Consider the following 17546-nt stretch of genomic DNA (forward strand, 5'->3'; position numbering starts at 1 on the left):
ACTTGATTTTACAGTGTAAGACCCCTCGCTCTCTGTCTTTCTTTCTTTCTCCACTCTGCTTCTCTGCTGGACCACCAGTTCATCTCTATGATCCTTCAGAAAACGTCCCACCTTTCCAGCTTTCTTATTCCCTCAGCTGTTTCTCCTCTCCCCCTCTTGAAGATAAAGGCTTGTGTTATTCAAAAATACAAACATAAATATGCTATGTCCCTCTCCCAAACATGCACACAAACATATACAGACCATGGTAGACAGCCCCCCCATCCTCCCACGCAAAACACAGGCGACTAGCCATACCAGACAATTAGACCTTTTTCCTCAGCCTTAATTACCATTTTAATTAGCAAGGTTGTGAGGATGAATAATCTGACAGCATATGGCTAAAGGCGCAAAATCATAATCCTATCACAGTGTTATTTATTCCCTCCCAGTTCTGGGGGCTGTTTCGACATGCTCGTCTAATTACTATCACTGGGGGTGGGGACTGGGAGACAAGGGCAGCAAAACAATAACAATGGTGATGCTGGAGGGGATGCTAAGCTAGGCTAGTCCCAGTCCCACACTTATTCTAGAAGGATCCTTGACAGGTTCTTTCTCAATGACAAGCAGAGCTCCAAAAGCACTCAGTGAAAATGAGGAGGAATGGAGCAGATGAACAGAGACAGCAAAGAGAAGCCAAAAATGTCCTCTCTCCCTCTTTCCCCTTCCTAATGAGGATTCTCTTGATGAAGAAAAAAAGGAAAGAAAAACTGAATTGAGACATCTGCTCTGGCAACCGTCTATTCAGACGAGAGATGAAAAGACAGCACTTGTTTTGTGATGTGAAGGGGAGGAGGGTGGGCGGAAAGGAAGCAAGAGCAGGCAGTTGGCTTTCTTAAATAACTTTTTTTTTATTGCATGTGTCTATAAACAATCAATACAGTCTAAAGCAATGAACTACGTGTTTTAAATTATCATCTCTTAGTAGCATCACAAGAAGCAAGATATGAAGTATTTACAATGGAAGACACAGCAAGTTATAAGCCAGGGCCCATATCGTAACCTTTAGATGCTGAATTAAAAACTCAACTGGAAACATTATTATTCAAATGCAAAAACACTGCTGAAAACACCAATAGGCTCCATTAGCAAAAACTAACAAACAAACAAAAAAGAACTTTCCATTTCAAATTGGCAGAAAACAATGTACAAACAGCAAAAATCTGGTTTTAAGTTTTAACAAACATTATTAACATATAGTATTTATACATTTGGTACCTCTTTGTAAACTAATTTTTCAAAAATGTAAATATTGCATATATGCCATTTGTATTGTACCTAAGTAGCAATAATTAACTATGTCAAGTATTAATTAAACGATTTCTCTTAAGTCTTTTTCTGAATTACAGCATTAGAAAATGTCCTCATAGTGGCATCTATTTCACAACACTATCCCATGACAGTTGAAAAAAAGAGAAGAAATCAAGGCCAAACCATGTTGTTTAGCATATAACTTAATTAGTGCTTTTGTTGTTTCAGGGAATTCACTCAAATACATAATATGTACAGTACAAACAGCATAAGTTATTTCAACTTTAACTTAAAATCTCTCCACAACAAAGTTTCAGCTTTCGCTTTGATGTAATTCTCTGTATTATTACACTATTTACAGTATACAGGCAAACATTGATGTACCAGTGATGAATGAATAGATATTTGTCCTGCTTGGTTTTGTCTCATTCTGTTTTTGCAGTTTTCATTTTGTGTACCTCTGCGTGTTTCACTATTGTCGGTGTGGTCATTGTAGTTGTTGTGGTGTTGGGTTGCGTGCTCTCAACCTCAGAGCACAGCATATACTACATTCAAAAGTGTCTTGTGTTACAATCTAGGAAGTTTGTAAGTGCAAGACCGTGCATTAGCTCCGATGTGTACCACCAAGCTCGCTCTCGGCTGAGAGCGTTAGCGATCAAGCTGTCGAAAAGGCTCACTGAATAACCAGACACACTGTGATATAACAGGTAGAATTCTCAGCGCTGCACTTGCCAGCCAATTGGCTCTCCTGACAGAGCATTGCTGAGGCAACTGGGTGAGAGAAACGTCAAACAAGAGATCCTGTGCTCTCCAGTCACTATTGAAATAAGGTTAACAGACATTCTGTTGGCCATGTTGCGGTCCCTGCACTGAGGGGGTTGTCTTTCCCTGCAGCATGTATATGTTGGGGGGGTTGGTGGTTAGTGGATAGCTCAAAAGGTAAAGTGTATAAAATGCCAAGGCTTTGTGTGAGTGGTCAGGTTGGGTTTGGGGGACACATTGCTGTGTTTGCGTATACATGAGTGTATGCATGCATGCATGATGCAATGTCAAGTACCCCTCCTCCGCGCTCGTGCCGTCATTCTTCTTTGTGTGTATGAAAACAGTACACGTCATCCACACCTCAGCGATAATAATAAATATATTACTCTGGATCTCTAGTACATATATTCTGTCATAAATGTAGGGTGTGAACAGTAGGAACTTAATCTCAGAGAGGACATCTCTCTCCTACTGCTCTGGCAAAACATTCGGTCTCTATGACGATCGGTTACGTCTTTGATATACTGCGTGTTCATAGGTCCAAACTAAACAAAATGCTCCATCAGCCAAAGGGCTGATGGCTTGAGTAAGGCTTTGGATTGGCGGTTTACAAAAACATTCACCTCTGAAAATAAATAGATTATTTCATATATATTTCTGCTGCGTAAATGGGTATTAACCTGGTTGTTTTGCTTTGAGGTAGGGTTTTTTTCTTTTTCTTTTGTAAGCAATTGTTAACGTGGGTTGTTATGTTAAGTTCATAAATGCCTCCTCTTTTTGCAGTACAATCTGTGGTACATATTGACACACACACAGACACACATTTCACTAGTTCCACACATACACAGTAAATAAATAAATATATATGTAATTCGAATGTGTGAAAACTTTTGACTGTGCGTGTGTGTGCGCGTGTGCATGTGTGTGTGTGTGTGTGTGTGTGTGTGTGTGTGTGTGTGTGTGTGTGTGTGTGTGTGTGTGTGTGTGTGTGAAGGTTGTGTAACGCATCTTCGCCAGGTTTGGTTCACAGGTTTTAAGGTGAGGGTTTACTGGCCCTGTCAGCTAAAAGCTAAACGAAAACCAATGGAAAGTGTAAGAATGATAACAATAATATAATAATAATAATAACATTGTTGAAATATTATTTTTTTAGGCCCTAGGTACACAGATAAATAGTTCTCTAACTGTAAGAGTCTGTGTTCTCATTAAGTCGTCTGATACAGCAGCAGTGGCGGTGGTGCCTGAATGTTTGGGTGCCGAGGACGAAAGGGAGGGAAGATTTGGGGGAAGGGTCAAGTGTCCGTGTTGCCATGACGATGGCAGTCCCTGTGACCCCTGGAGGGGGGGCTAAGGTCAAAGGTCATCTGCTGCAGCACATGGTCCAGCTGTCAGCGGGCAACCTCATCACTAAGGCTGCAGCCGTGATCCCTCTTGTTCACAGGAAAGAGAGCCAGAGCGAGAGAGAGAGAGAGAGAGAGAGCGAGAGAGAGAGACAGAGACAGAGACAGAGAGATGTTCAGCCTTCAGTCTGAAAAAGAAAAGAACAAGAGTGCGTATGTTAGTCATGTGATCCACATAGAAAACATAGAAACACGAAAGGGCATATATTAAATGTTTTCCTCATCCTTCCAAGTGTGTGTGTGTGTGTGTGTGTGTGTGTGTGTGTGTTTGTATATATGAGAGAGAGAGAGAGAGAGAGAGAGAGAGAGAGAGAGATTTATTATGTAGGTATGGGTGTCAGGGGGAGGGTAAGGTCAAATGGTGTACCCCCCACTCTGTTACCAAGTAAGGAATAAGTGCTCTTCTGCAAAGGACCGTGTGTGTGTGTGTGTGTGTGTGTGTGTGTGTGTGTGTGTGTGTGTGTGTGTGTATGTGTGTGTGTGTGTGTGTGTGTGTGTGTGTGTGTGTGTGTGTGTGTGTGTGTGTGTGTGTGTGTGTGTGTGTGTGTGTGTGTGTGTGTGTGTGTGTGTTTCTCAGCTGGTGGACACTGAAGTGGCAGGTGCTTTCACTGCAGGGGAAAAACAGACTGGCATTTAGCACTATGCAGCTGACGGGGTGCAGTCTCCAATGACAGCAGAGACGGTAACAACAACACACACACAGTCATCTTCCTATACACACACAACCCTATGCACAAGCACGCACACACACACACACACACACACACACACACACACACACACACACACACACACACACACACACACACACACACACACACACACACACACACACACACACACACACACACACACACACACACACACACACACACACACACAGGAGGTGGTCTCCTTGCACTTCTATTGAGAAATTTAGACCTTGAGTTATTTAGTACTGACTGAAGCTCAAAACGCAGGTCTCCCCTGCCTAAATGTGCATTCCGTCTCAGCTCACTGGTACAAATCTGCTCGAATCCCGGGAAAGACATAAATCTTGTGGATTGCAGCTTTAAAGCGTAGTTCAGAACAAAGTTTTGCGGCGTATACCGACACGATGGTGTCGGGCGACGAAAATAGCTGACCTACAAGCTCACAACGCAACGCAGGTTTTCAGCGCGTGACCCCGTCGTATGACGGAGCATTCACTTAAGCACTGGACCGTTGTGGTGTGGTCTAAATTCCCCTTTACACTCAGGGTTTTACCGTGTGTACACACATGCACAATGGCAGACGCAGTGTATCCTCAAGCCCTCACATGAACCCTGCGTTGAGAGTCTCGGTGGAAAGCTGTACTGACCCTTGGCCCTGTGTGCTTGTTTGTGAGGTTTCATTTGCATGCAGCCCTCAAACGGCAGCGGAAGTCTCAGCTAACACGCGCTGCCTCTCGGTGGCTGAGCCTTTCTTCCCCTCGCCGCTCCCCTCTCGCCTCTCCTTTCCAGGCAGAGAACAAGAGACGTTTTCACTGGGCTGGATGTGGATCGTCATTCTCTTAAACAAACCCCTCGATTCACGGTCCTCACCACACACACACGGGTGCACAAACACACACACGCACGCACATATGTCTGTTCTCCCTTTCTCTACGACCCCTACTTCCCACACACACACGATTGAGCATCAAAATAAAAAAGGAGAATAGTATACAGTATTGCTCCTTGAGAATGTGCAAATGTAAACAAATACACTTTGACAGGTCAATTTGGTTACATTTGTACATTCTCAGGGTTAAACTAACACTTAGTATTTTACTTGTATACCAATGTGTGAGACATCAGACGGGACAAGAAAGGGAGGGGATGAAGTCAATTCTACTAACGTACGAACCGGCATGCACATGCAGGCAGACACCCACCCACCCACCCACCCACCCACCCACACACACACACACACACACACACACACACACACACACACACACACACACACACACACACACAGACTGGTTGGCGTCTTCATTAGCCTGCTAATCACATCACATCAAACAGACTGACCCAGTTCTATAGATGCCCAGGGGTGTCGACACCCAAAATGTGGGAGCAGTTGTTGTAACAATAGGACATCACTGACTGGGCGAGTTGGGAAAAAAAGGGTCTGTCTCCTCAATGAGAGAGAGAGAGAGAGAGAGAGAGAGAGAGAGAGAGAGAGAGAGAGAGAGAGAGAGAGAGAGAGGCAGAGAGGCAGAGACAGAGAGACAGACAGACAGAGACAGAGAGAGACACAAACAGAGGGGGTGGTGGTGGAAAACCAGAGTAACAGAATCAACCTGACAGAGAGGAACGGGAATGTGGTGAGATCATGGGACCAGCCGTCCATAACGATGCGTGTGTGACTGTGTGTGTGTGTGTGTGTGTGTGTGTGTGTGTGTGTGTGTGTGTGTGTGTGTGTGTGTGTGTGTGTGTGTGTGTGTGTGTGTGCGTGTGTGTCAGGGCTGGTCTGAGCCAGTCAGATGCCTGTAGATGCAGACACTTGGGTGAGAATCACTGAGAGGTGCCGGGAACCAAAGTTGAATCACTTCACTAAATAGCACAGGTTGACATACGCACACGGGTAGAACCAACTTTCCCCAATTATCACTGGTGTCCCAGGAAGCTTTTCTTGCAGTAGAGACTCAGCTGATACTGTCAGCCACCCATTGCTTGCGCGTGCGCGCACACACACACACACACACACACACACACACACACACACACACACACACACACACACACACACACACACACACACACACACACACACACACACACACACACACACACACACACACACACACACACACACACACACACACACACACACACAGCTAATCTAACATATGCTGATTGGAGAGGGGGATGCAAGAGAAGGGGGGCATTTATTTAGTTCTCACAGGCTAAATTTAGCCCTGCTCCACTCATGCTCAGGACACACACAGGCATGTATTTAGTATAGGCAAAAGTACTGTCCGAGTGCTTGAGAAGCAGGTTCAACGTGTCCCTGTGTCTGTCGCCAGCTGTTGGAGCTCAGTCGTGGGCAGACAGGACCGTATACGTGCCCCCCCCCCTCCCCCCCCGCACGTTCAACCTCTTTAAACAGTGCCACCGATCACCACAGCTCATTGTGTTTTCTGACACGGAAAAATCCTCAATTTTAATCTAACTCTATAGAGAGTCTAAACTTTGTTGTACGACAGTGCAAAATGGCAGATATACAAGCTCACACAGTGTTGCGGATGCAACGTGTTGTGCGCTTGTATACCTGCCATTTTTGGTTCACGATACCGTCGGACAACAATGTATGAATCAAACTTAACACTTTGAATTAGAGATTGTATTCTGTGTATGCAGGGAGGATTTTTGCATGTGGGCAAACGGAATAAAGCATGGATATGAGATGGGTTTGTTTTAGATCGTTTGTTACACAGGAAAGCAGGCAGCAGCAGGGCAAACAGCAGTTGGTTAATATTCTTGTTGTCGTCTCCGCTCCCCCATGACCTACAGCACTGTTGTTGCCGCTGCAAAAACATTAGGCTACCTCTCTGTGACCTCTGACCCCTCACACTACTTCCCGAATCCTGAACAACAACAACCTTTAAAACATGAGTAGCACACTCACACGCACACCAACACACACCCACAGACAGACAGATAAGACAGATCACACACACACACACACACACACACACACGCATGCACACACACATCAGGTCATTGGCTGTTAACCACTTAACCCCTATATAATGTGTCATGACGAATAGCTAAAATAGTCAATCTACACCAGATTAAAGTGGTTAAATCATTAAGACTACTTGTCAAGACATTTTGCTACGTTTTTATAGAACATCCCGCAAAATCCCCTTTCAGCAGTAAGGCCTTTCATGCTGAAAGCTCATTGTCATGTCTAACTGCATGTATGACTTCTGACATTTTCCAGTGTTGCGCCATCCTAAACATGCCGACTCTAGGAGACCTGACAGTTATCATCACCATTATAATTCTGATTGTATCAATTCATTACAGCACATTAAATGATTCTAACTCTCTCTACACACATTGTCTCACCCGCCAACCACTATGTGGTGCTATGGTGATATGTTCATACAAATTCATGGCACATGATGACCAATTACATTTGGTCACGCCAAAATCTCTTAACCACTTTCAACTTGGCGTCCCTATTTTGGACATGGTATTATAGGTGAAAGATTTCAAATATCATAATTCTTTTTAATCTTTAAACATTTTCAATCATTTTCAAAACATTGCAAAAATATCACATCTACAAGGCACGCTCAAAATATGTCCCATTGTAGACTATTTTCCACTATTCCTCGTACGACAATTCAGAATATAGGGCTTAAGTGATTAAAGAGATCCTCACACCAAATTCTATTCTGTAATTACCAAGGCACATGTGCACACAGTTCCGTAAATTGAATGTTTTCCCTTGTGCAGTGCCTGGGGCCAGTACAGAAGCCACACCACCAAAGAGGTGAGGGGCCAGAGAAGAGTGCAGGGTGTTTACAATGTTATGAACCAAATCCGTTGGAGGTTGTGACTGCAATGATTCTGAGAAGTCAGGAAAACAGGCACAGAGTGAGCTCATTAAGGTTGTGTGCATAATGTGTGTCCCGTGTGTGCATACTACACATGCACACGTCGGCGTGGACTATCGCCACACGCACACGCTCTTCTTCCAGCTCTAAACAAAGCAAGCAGCTCAACAATGTCTAATCCTGAAGTGAATGTAATCCTCCTTACCTCCCAGCTAAATGGAGGCTAGAGTGGGTTGAGTGAGTTTTTATCTAGCGCTGGAACATCCCGCCCTACTTTACTCAAAGGGTTATGTATCAGACTGTCAGCAGCAGGTGGGGGTGGGAGCACGAGACAGGTGAGGACGGAGAAGACACATTCTCCATGTCATCAAATAAGAGCTATGAGGTACAGCTCTGGAGATTCATGATTGAACAGCTTTCATAACCACTTCCACACTTCAGCAGTAAATCCTCTCATATGGGCGCTAGTTAATTAGTTGTTAGTAGTCTGTTAATTCAGTTAGAAAACTGTTCGTGAGAGCAATAAGGGTAGAACTCTACTAGGCAGGACACAGTAGTGGGTGGCACTAATGAGCTAGCCTATTAGCTAATTGTAAAATGCATTGTTGGAACAACCTCATACGTGTCCTCAAAGCCAATCAGAAAACAGTGTTCCATGGTCTTGCGGCTTCTCGTTCTCCCTAAGATAGCAGGAAGTATGCAGGGCTCAAATTCACCAGCACCGGCAAATCACACCATTTTAGGAAAACAGAAACCAATACTAGAGAGGACATGATGAGGGTGGGGATGAGAGGGTTGGAACAGTGGGGGGGGGGGGTATTTGGCTTCTTATCCCCCCCCCCCCTTTCGCCTCTCTCCCTGTTGTTGTGGCAGATGGTGGCTAGTCATTAGCGTATTGTCACTCCCCTCTGAAGGGCCAGATAACCAGTGAGCACTGCTTGGCGGGGCAGGTGCAAGACCCAAGCCCCCCAACCCCCACCATCTGCTGAGGGCCACGCACACACACACACACACACACACACACACACACACACACACACACACACACACACACACACACACACACACACACACACACACACACACACACACACACACACACACACACACACACACACACACACACACACACACACACAAACACAGAGGTGTGTGGAGACAGAGACAGAAGGGGGTGGGGGCGGGGGGGTCAGTCTGGGCACCAAAATGAAAACGTGGAGAGAGTGAGTCAGTCCTCTCTCCTGTCTGAACCCAAACACCTGACTGCTACTACTCCAGAGAGGCTTAATGAATGAGAAGAAAACATATAGGGAAAAGGGAGAGAAGGCAGTCGGACTTGGCGGGGGGTCAGGGTGGGGTGCTAGGGGGTCAAAGGATGATAAGGAAGAACTGAAGAAGTGTATAGTGGGGAAACGGGGGAAATGGGGGAAACAAGAACATGTGAGGTGACAGAGAGAAAGAGACATATTGTAGAGACTGCAGGCTGAAGATAAGACTGAGACAGCTAAAGGAAGGAGAAAGTGTAAAAGAGAGACAAGTTACAGAAATAGCAAGCAGCGCACCCGCCATTTGCAGATCACACACAAACACAATCACACACACACACAAACACAATCACACACACACACACACACACACACACACACACACACACACACACACACACACACACACACACACAGTTGGTTCAAAGGTCAAGTAACTGACTTTGGTGGCAGGGAGAGGGCACGTGCTTTGAAAGTTAAACAGCGAGAAGGGCCATTCAGTCCCCCGCCCTGCCCAACCCCCCAAACCCCCACCCCACCCACTGGCCTGCCCACTCCCCTCTGACATCTCGCACGTCTGACCAGCAAACCCAACCAACAGCGTAACCCATCGGGCTGACGCGTCAGTGAACCAATAATCTGCTAACTCTCGGACTAAACGGATGTGTGCTTCCACATTCGTGGTGTTTGTTAAAGGAGCAGCATATCCTCTTGGCCAGATCCCTACTTGTGCAAACACACACACACACACATACACACACACACACTTTGAATTCCTATTCCACCCATTTTAAATTAATGGGAGTGTATGGAATGTCGACTTATGGTTCACCGAGTGGTGCCGAGGAGAGAATGTGGAAAAGCCGGTCATCTCAAATAGTAAACAGAGGCCCACACACGTACTACACCAATCCTCGCTCTCTATTGCTATCTCTCTCTCGCACGCACACACACACACACACACACACACACACACACACACACACACACACACACACACACACACACACACACACACACACACACACACACACACACACACACACACACACACACACACACACACACACACACACACACACACACACACACACTAAACCTCTCAGTAGTCAGTATTTTGTTTAGCACATCCGTGATTGGCTGCACAGCATTCCTGATCAGGGCACAGTATAGGGGTGTTCCGGAAGTAGGCTAGTTGTTTTCACTTGAGCTTTGTTTTCCAGGAATGCCGTAAATAACCTAAATAACCCAGCTGACTACAACCGACTCTTACTGCAGCAACACTCAGCTCTCTGTTTCTCTCACTGCCTCTGTTTTCTTTCTGTCTTTCTCCCTTCCTCCGCCTCCTACATTCCTCCCCCTCACTCTCTCCCTCCCTCCCTTCAAGCCAGCGACTCAGTGGTCTATTTTGTCACGATACTGAAAAACAAAACAACACGTCATCCCTCCTTTTTCTCATCTACTTCTCCTCTCCCGCTGCGCTGTATTCATACTTCTCTAGTTCAGTAGCCGGTGGAAAGGTTCCAAAGCTAAACTTCTATCTGCTGTTGGTAACATTGTAATTACAAAATATACACCTTGTCCTCTGCAATACAGAGAGCCCAGACAAAACCAAAGGGTGGAACCAACAAGAGGTAGTTAACAACAGGTGTGGTGTGTGTGTGTGTGTGTGTGTGTGTGTGTGTGTGTGTGTGTGTGTGTGTGTGTGTGTGTGTGTGTGTGTGTGTGTGTGTGTGTGTGTGTGTGTGTGTGTGTGTGTGTGTGTGTGTGAGAGAGAGAGAGAGAGAGAGAGAGTCTACGTCAGAGATGTGTTAACAAAAAACAACATGTGCATGTACACTCATGTGTACTAGTGTTTTGTAAAGTTCCTGGCAGTGAAAGAAGTAGCCTGCCACCCACCCCCACCAGGTTAGGAAAACAAGTGAGCATTCACCTCTCCCAGCAACCTTTGCACACTGCCTGCATTCCTGTCCTGAAACCCAGTACCTGACAACTGATAAACAACTGACTCACTTGTTTTTCTGGGGAACCCGATGACTGCAACAAACCCTCACACAGCATGAGAGCCAAAAGAAACACACAAAAGGGGATGGAGGGTAACTTAGCTGTGAAAACCAACGAGCGGCAATTAAACTCTTAGATTTCACCATCAGAAGAACACTGACTCACGATAATCTCCCATACAATGTATTTTCCTTTCAAACAACAGCAACTTCTGACATGCCTCTGTTGAGACACACCGCCCTGTAAAATAATCCCTGTCATTTACGGGAAAAGCCATTGATGCAACAGCGCACAGAATCAGGTGAAAGGTAATGTTTTGATGCACACAATTCCCCCTCTCATGGAGACAACTTTTCATGAAAGAGCATTTTGCAATAGCTAATGTTTTCTTTGGCACATCAATGATCATCCCAAAAACAACACTCCCTGAACCATTAGCTAACAATTAAAAAAAAAAAACCTGGTCACAACAAGCCCTAAATTGTACGCATCAGTAAAGAAAAAGCATGCGTCACTTTGGATGTTTTTTAGCAGCCTACTGACGTGGAAAGAGAACTGCGTCACAGAGAGCAGCACGACCAGAGCACCACCATTCACAGATCTAGTATTTATAGAATACACAACATTGCTTATAGCCTTGAGGTTGTCGATGTACCATGGGTGTGACGAGTAAGTGACTAATCCTATCTAAACATCACAGCCAACACCCAATAGCAATGTGCATTACACCTCATTTGCCAGGGCTAATGTATTAACATGTGCAGCATTTCACAAACACTACTATGTTGTTAAGAAAATACAGCAAGACTGTTATTTCCCTGTTAGTATGAAAACTGATCCTACTGAAATGACATTATTATTGTTTTGCATAACTGTTGCATAACACTGTAATGTCCATGGAAGAATGATTATGATCAGTGTTGTCAGTGTCACTTCTAATTAGAAGATGAGTGATGAGTACTATCAATAAATAATGTGATAACGGCAACACAGGAAATTACAAGCTCTAAACCATCCAGCACAATAATGTGCGGAACAGAAAAGTGACTTGCATTCACTCGTTGAGTTTACAGTTAGTAGGCTACAGCATGACACACGCGACAGGCTGTAACAGTCTCACACAGGTATAAAATGGATCATTGTAGCGCTGCAGCAGCATGTTAATCAAATTCTCTGAATTTCCCTGAAATACATTCATAGTAATTTACTTCAAAAATAAAGCTTGAAGCTGCTTAGCAACGGGTATCTCTGCAGAATACATTAAGCCTGTCCCTGTAGTCAAGCCACAATTGCACTCCCTCAATGAATGAAAAACTTGAATGAGTATGCAAATGGTGTGAGAAATTTTCTTTTTTTAACCAGGCTCACCTTTCACAGCAGTTGCAGTCTCCTTGAAGCCCATGCTGGCATAAGGGCTGGCATTAAAGCCATTCATGCCCCCCTTACAACCACAAGGCGTCTTGAATCTCAACAGTCCCTCACAGCCCCCTAAACTGCATCCTCCTAGGCTTCCTTCCATCAGGTTTAAGGCAATGTAGTTAAGTCCATTCTGGTAACCTGCCGAGGTCTCTCTGCACATGGGGCTGCTGCTGCCGTACTCCTCGTCTGATCCTTCCGAGCTCCGCACAGGGCGGGACACGTTCTCCACTGAGGCAGAGCTGTGCCGTTTGGCATCGTGGGCAAAAGATGGACACACAGGTGTGACAGTGGTGGTGGAGGAGAAGGTCTCTGAGCTGTGGCGTCGCCGTCCCTGTGGGTCTGCCCGGATCACCTTGGCCCCTCTGTCGGGATCCACGGCAGGGATAGACAACGAGGGTCCCCCCAGGAGGAAGGACTCCACCGGCACAGGGGGTACAGCCCCCACGAGATCAGCCTCCAGGCTGAGTCTCTGGACACAGGCAGTGGGGCTGTCGGTGGTGCATAGAGGGGGCAGAGGGGCAGGAGGGCTGAAGGTCATCTCCGTGTAGTCATCTTTCACTGGGCCAGATGAACACACAGGGCTAACCTGCCGTTGGAGAAGATATTCCTCTGCCATCACCCTCTCCTCCTCCTCTCCTTCTGTGCTTTTCTCCTCCCCCTCCCCCACTCCATGCATGTCTTGCTGTGGGTCTGGTTGGCTGGGATGAGCCGGTGCCCCCAATGTATGGTTCAGGAGCCCGGTGGAGGAGGGGGAACCCCCGACCTGGTGTGAGCCATGGTGACCCGCAGGGCTGACGTTGACGTTGACATAGTCAGAGAGTGGCGGTGACCCCCCCTGCACAGCACACAAGCTCAGCGAGGTGTCTGGGCACTCCATGGCCACAGAAGTGGGCGGGTAGCGGGTGGTGTTGCTAAAGTCTATATTGATGTATTCTCCCGGGCTGCGGGGCTCTGAGGGGAGCGGGTGTTCGCTCATGCACGGTAAGGTTCTGAGGGACTCCAGAGCCAGCCGGGTGGGTCGATTTGCCCGAGCCCGATGGACCAGGCCACCCTTCTCCATTCTGAGGGGAGAAAGGGCGGAAGAATGGGTGCTGGGGGACCACGGTGAGCTGCCAGACACAGACCTCCCTGGGGAGATTGGACAGTAGTTTGACTCTTCCTCTATTCGTTGACGCTGTAAACTCATCACCACATACTGATCAGTGTCTGTTGCTGGCCCACTGCGCTGAGCGTGGGCTTTGAGAGAGCGAGGCAAAGAGCTGTATGTGTAAGGCTGTCTGTGATGTGACAGGGGATGAGGATCTCCTCCCAGAGGGTTGAGCAAGCAGTCCGGGGGTGTGAGGGATACCAGAGGGTCTACAGGGGACATGTTCAAATACTCTCCATTGGTGAGCTTCCCGTCAGTGCTTTCCACTGACATTTTGGCTCCGCACCACATGCGCATGTAGCCGCTGTCCTCGAGAGACAAACTCCCGGGGGAGTCTGTGCGTGGGCCCGGCCCTGCTGGAGAAGGGTGTGAGCGGGGGTTGATGATCTGCTTGGGGGCAGACACGCACATGGGGCTCATGGGCATGTAGGCATCAACCTTGGACCAAGCTGTCTGGGTTGTCACACCTGGCATCATGGGCATGTAGCCACTGCCTCCTTGTTGACAATTAGAGCCAATTTCCACATCCCCATAATCCTCAGGATAGGTCGCTTTCGGGGAGGCTGTGTGTGACCTGCGAGAAGACTGGCTTCCGCTGGTGTAGGTGGCCTTCATGAGCGTGTATTCATCCAGTGAGGCAGAAGACACTTGAGAAGGGACCCTCTGCTGGCGAGGGGTGGTGAGGGAATATGTGCGCTTTCGATAGGCCTTGTCTAATTCCGGTAAGCGCCGGTAGCCATTCTGATTCTGGCGTTCCATCACCATGTAGCCATGGAGGTCACTGCCATCTTGAGAGGGGGGGGTGTCGGCATTTAGAGATTCAGGTGTGTTGCTGCGGAGGGTGAGAGTTAGCCGGAGGTCCCGTGCCTCGGCGGGGCTGGAGCTGTACTCGTCACACGAAATGAAACCTAAGTCACTTGGGGAGCCCGAAAAGGAGGCACTGCAACTGGAGGGCCGCGGAACGCTGCTCTCTGGGCAAGAGGACAGGCTGACTGGGCTGGGGGAGGCCAAAGGTGGGGAGTGAGACACAGGCATGGACATGGACTTACTATGCTGGAGGGAAGAACATTCAAATGTCCGGCATGGGCGAGCTGTAATAGTGTTAGATCTAGTCAAGAGGGTCCTGTGGACCCCGGGGCTAAGCGGGCTCCTATTCACTGACATGGGGCGTGTCATAGTGCCATCTCCCTCACTGGCCGTGCGTATCCGACAGGACGTAAATTTGCTCACGGGAGACGTCGCAGCCATGCTGTCGGTGCGCGACCGCCGGAGCAAGCCCGTCTGACTGGGGGGCAGATGGTTGAGGTGCCTCCGGGTGGGCACAGAAATAGGGTTGGTGCCGGATGACTGGCTCTTGCTGCGCGGACGGAATTCCGACAGCTCCTTCATGGCTTTCATGCCTTCTAGAATAGTTTCGTGGATGTTTTGTGCCACCACAGAATCATCAGCCTGCATCCAAAGCTCCCCGGGACCCGTGGCCGCCGATCGACCAACCTCGATGAAGAAGAAGCTGTCAGAGTGGCCGCACCTCCTAATATTCATCAGCTGTAAGCTGACGGAGGCAACCTCTGTGTTTAGCTTTACGAAGCTGATCGTCCGACTGGAGAGGCAAAGCCTGTACACCCCGGTTAAATTTCTGCTTTGCCCGAGCCCTTTGGATTTCAGGTTCACCTGCCATACCTCCTTGTACGCTGCGGTGACCGGCGTGATCATACCGTAGCTCGACTCGTCGAACCCCACGAGCGAGGACGCTGAATTAGATGCCGAGCCGTCGTAGACTTTCCCCTCGCTCATTAAATCCGTCAGAACTCCGTACCAGTTCTCCTGCTCCTGCTCGTTTTCCGCCGCCACGGCAAAATACTCGTCCTTGGTATAAAGGGCGATGAGGTATTTGTGTTTCGCGTCCGCTCTCTTGTTGATATTGAGGCAGCAGTCCAGAGGAATAACTCTCTTCGCGGCCGATTTGTTTTTCCATTTCTTCTCGCTCTCGTAGTATTCCAGCCGGGCGGGGAAGCCCTCGCTCGGCTCCTTTAACACGAAGAAACGTTTGTGTCCGTGCTTCTGCTTCTTTAGATAGCCACACTTCTTGATGTTGTTGTTGTTAATGTTCGCATTGCTGGAAACCAAGTGTCCTCCCGTGTTAGGCGGACTCGCCATTCTATCGTCCTTCACAAACAAATGTTGGCTTTCCTTGAGTTTTAATTCGTCGCTCAATGTTTAGTTTAGTCCGTATCGCCGCGCGGCTCTTTTAGTCCCTGAGCCGCCGGTTGTGCGTTCGTCTTCCCCTACAGTTGAGCAGTAAATAACACATGTCTCCTGGTGACCGGAGTGAGGAGGGAAACAACATGTGACGTTCTACACATCCAGCTTTGGTTACAAAAAGAAGGGGAAAGAAAAAAATACACACGCCGACTGTGGGCGGTGCGCGCTGAGCTCATTGGGCTTATTGGTGGAAAGGAGTGAATGCTAGTGAAATGGAGAGAGAGAGAAAGCCCTCCCACCATCACTCTGCCCTCTTCCGACTCACTGGCGTGTAGACAGCAGTTATAAGCCTGTTTCTAGAACTTTATGTATAGAGCATTTATTGAGGTAGCCAGGCAAAAATAATTTTGTTTTACGTGAGGCGAATACGACATTGACCATGAATATGAGGTAATCGAGCACACCTTTGTGTAAGTGTACACAAAGACAAAAACTTATTAGACTGCTAGTCTGCTACTATTACAAGTCTACTAGCCTACTACTACTACTACTATTATTAGGCTGCTGCTACTACTACTACTATTACTACTATTAGGCAATAGTATAATAATAATAATAATAATAATAATAATAATAATAATAATAATTCTGTTGCCTATTCATTTCTATAGTTTATTTGAGATATTTGAGACGAGATAATATAATAACCTGCCCGCAGTAGCAGGCTAAAATGTCCATTAACTGCGGCGAACAGCATGACTTTAGCACAACAAGAGGGGGAGGCTGTTCCTCTTTCCAACTTCAGAGGTAAACAACCACCTTCATGAGCCTGTCTGCCGCTCTGTCTGTCACACGTTGGAGGAGCGCCTCTGCTGCGTATCAGTGTTGCCAGAATCTCAGAGAGAAACAAGCAACCAGGTCTATGAAAACAAACCCAAAAGAAGCGACTACGCCACATGAGCACTATGTGACATAGTCTATGTTGCATTGGCTATTTATTTGAATTTAAAAATATCCGATCTACAAGCTCACAAGCTTGGAAAAAAGAGATACATATTTGGAATATAGATTTTTTAACATTTTAACTAGGCTACACAAATCTTGGGGGTCCCTGGCAGAAAATATTTTCAGATGGCAGTTTGTGGACAAATCCTACTATAATTCTAGTAACCTCTGTAGTGGTACGTGAGTGTAGTGGTACGTGAGTGAAGATACCCGGTTCTCCTCACTGGCTGGACCAATTGCTCTGATTTTGCACACAGCCATTGACCATTACCATCTGAACACAACTGTGAAGCCCGTTTTTCAATTTCATCAAATCTCAGCTTCTTATTAGCGTTTTTGTGTCAAACACTGTCGCCATGGTTACGGGGCTGCCCAGCTATGGGACGAACTGCCTCCCGGGTTGCCAGATCATGTGCGCATATCCCCCCACGGATGCGCTGCGCCGACCGGGTATGGTCTAGTATATATTAATTTAGGGA

At 47.1% G+C, this 17546-nt stretch overlaps 1 protein-coding gene across 1 annotated transcript; it reads right to left on the reverse strand.

Annotated features, from left to right (window-relative positions):
• Positions 1-2976: 2976 nt before the first annotated feature.
• irs2b (insulin receptor substrate 2b) lies at positions 2977-16238 on the reverse strand. The gene is made up of 2 exons (XM_084085117.1): positions 12663-16238; positions 2977-3580 (listed from the first exon to the last, which is right to left on the reverse strand). Exons 1-2 carry the CDS (start codon positions 16015-16017, stop codon positions 3576-3578), a joined length of 3360 nt encoding a protein of 1119 aa, XP_083941243.1. The 5' UTR covers positions 16018-16238; the 3' UTR covers positions 2977-3575.
• Positions 16239-17546: the final 1308 nt, after the last annotated feature.

The sequence above is a fragment of the Gymnoscopelus microlampas genome (genome assembly GCF_963454915.1).
Source record: "Gymnoscopelus microlampas genome assembly, chromosome: 17".
Classification (NCBI taxonomy): domain Eukaryota; kingdom Metazoa; phylum Chordata; class Actinopteri; order Myctophiformes; family Myctophidae; genus Gymnoscopelus; species Gymnoscopelus microlampas.

Excerpts from the sequence above, each read along its gene's own strand:
- irs2b (XM_084085117.1), bottom strand. The coding sequence starts at position 16,017 with ATGGCGAGTCCGCCTAACACGGGAGGACACTTGGTTTCCAGCAATGCG.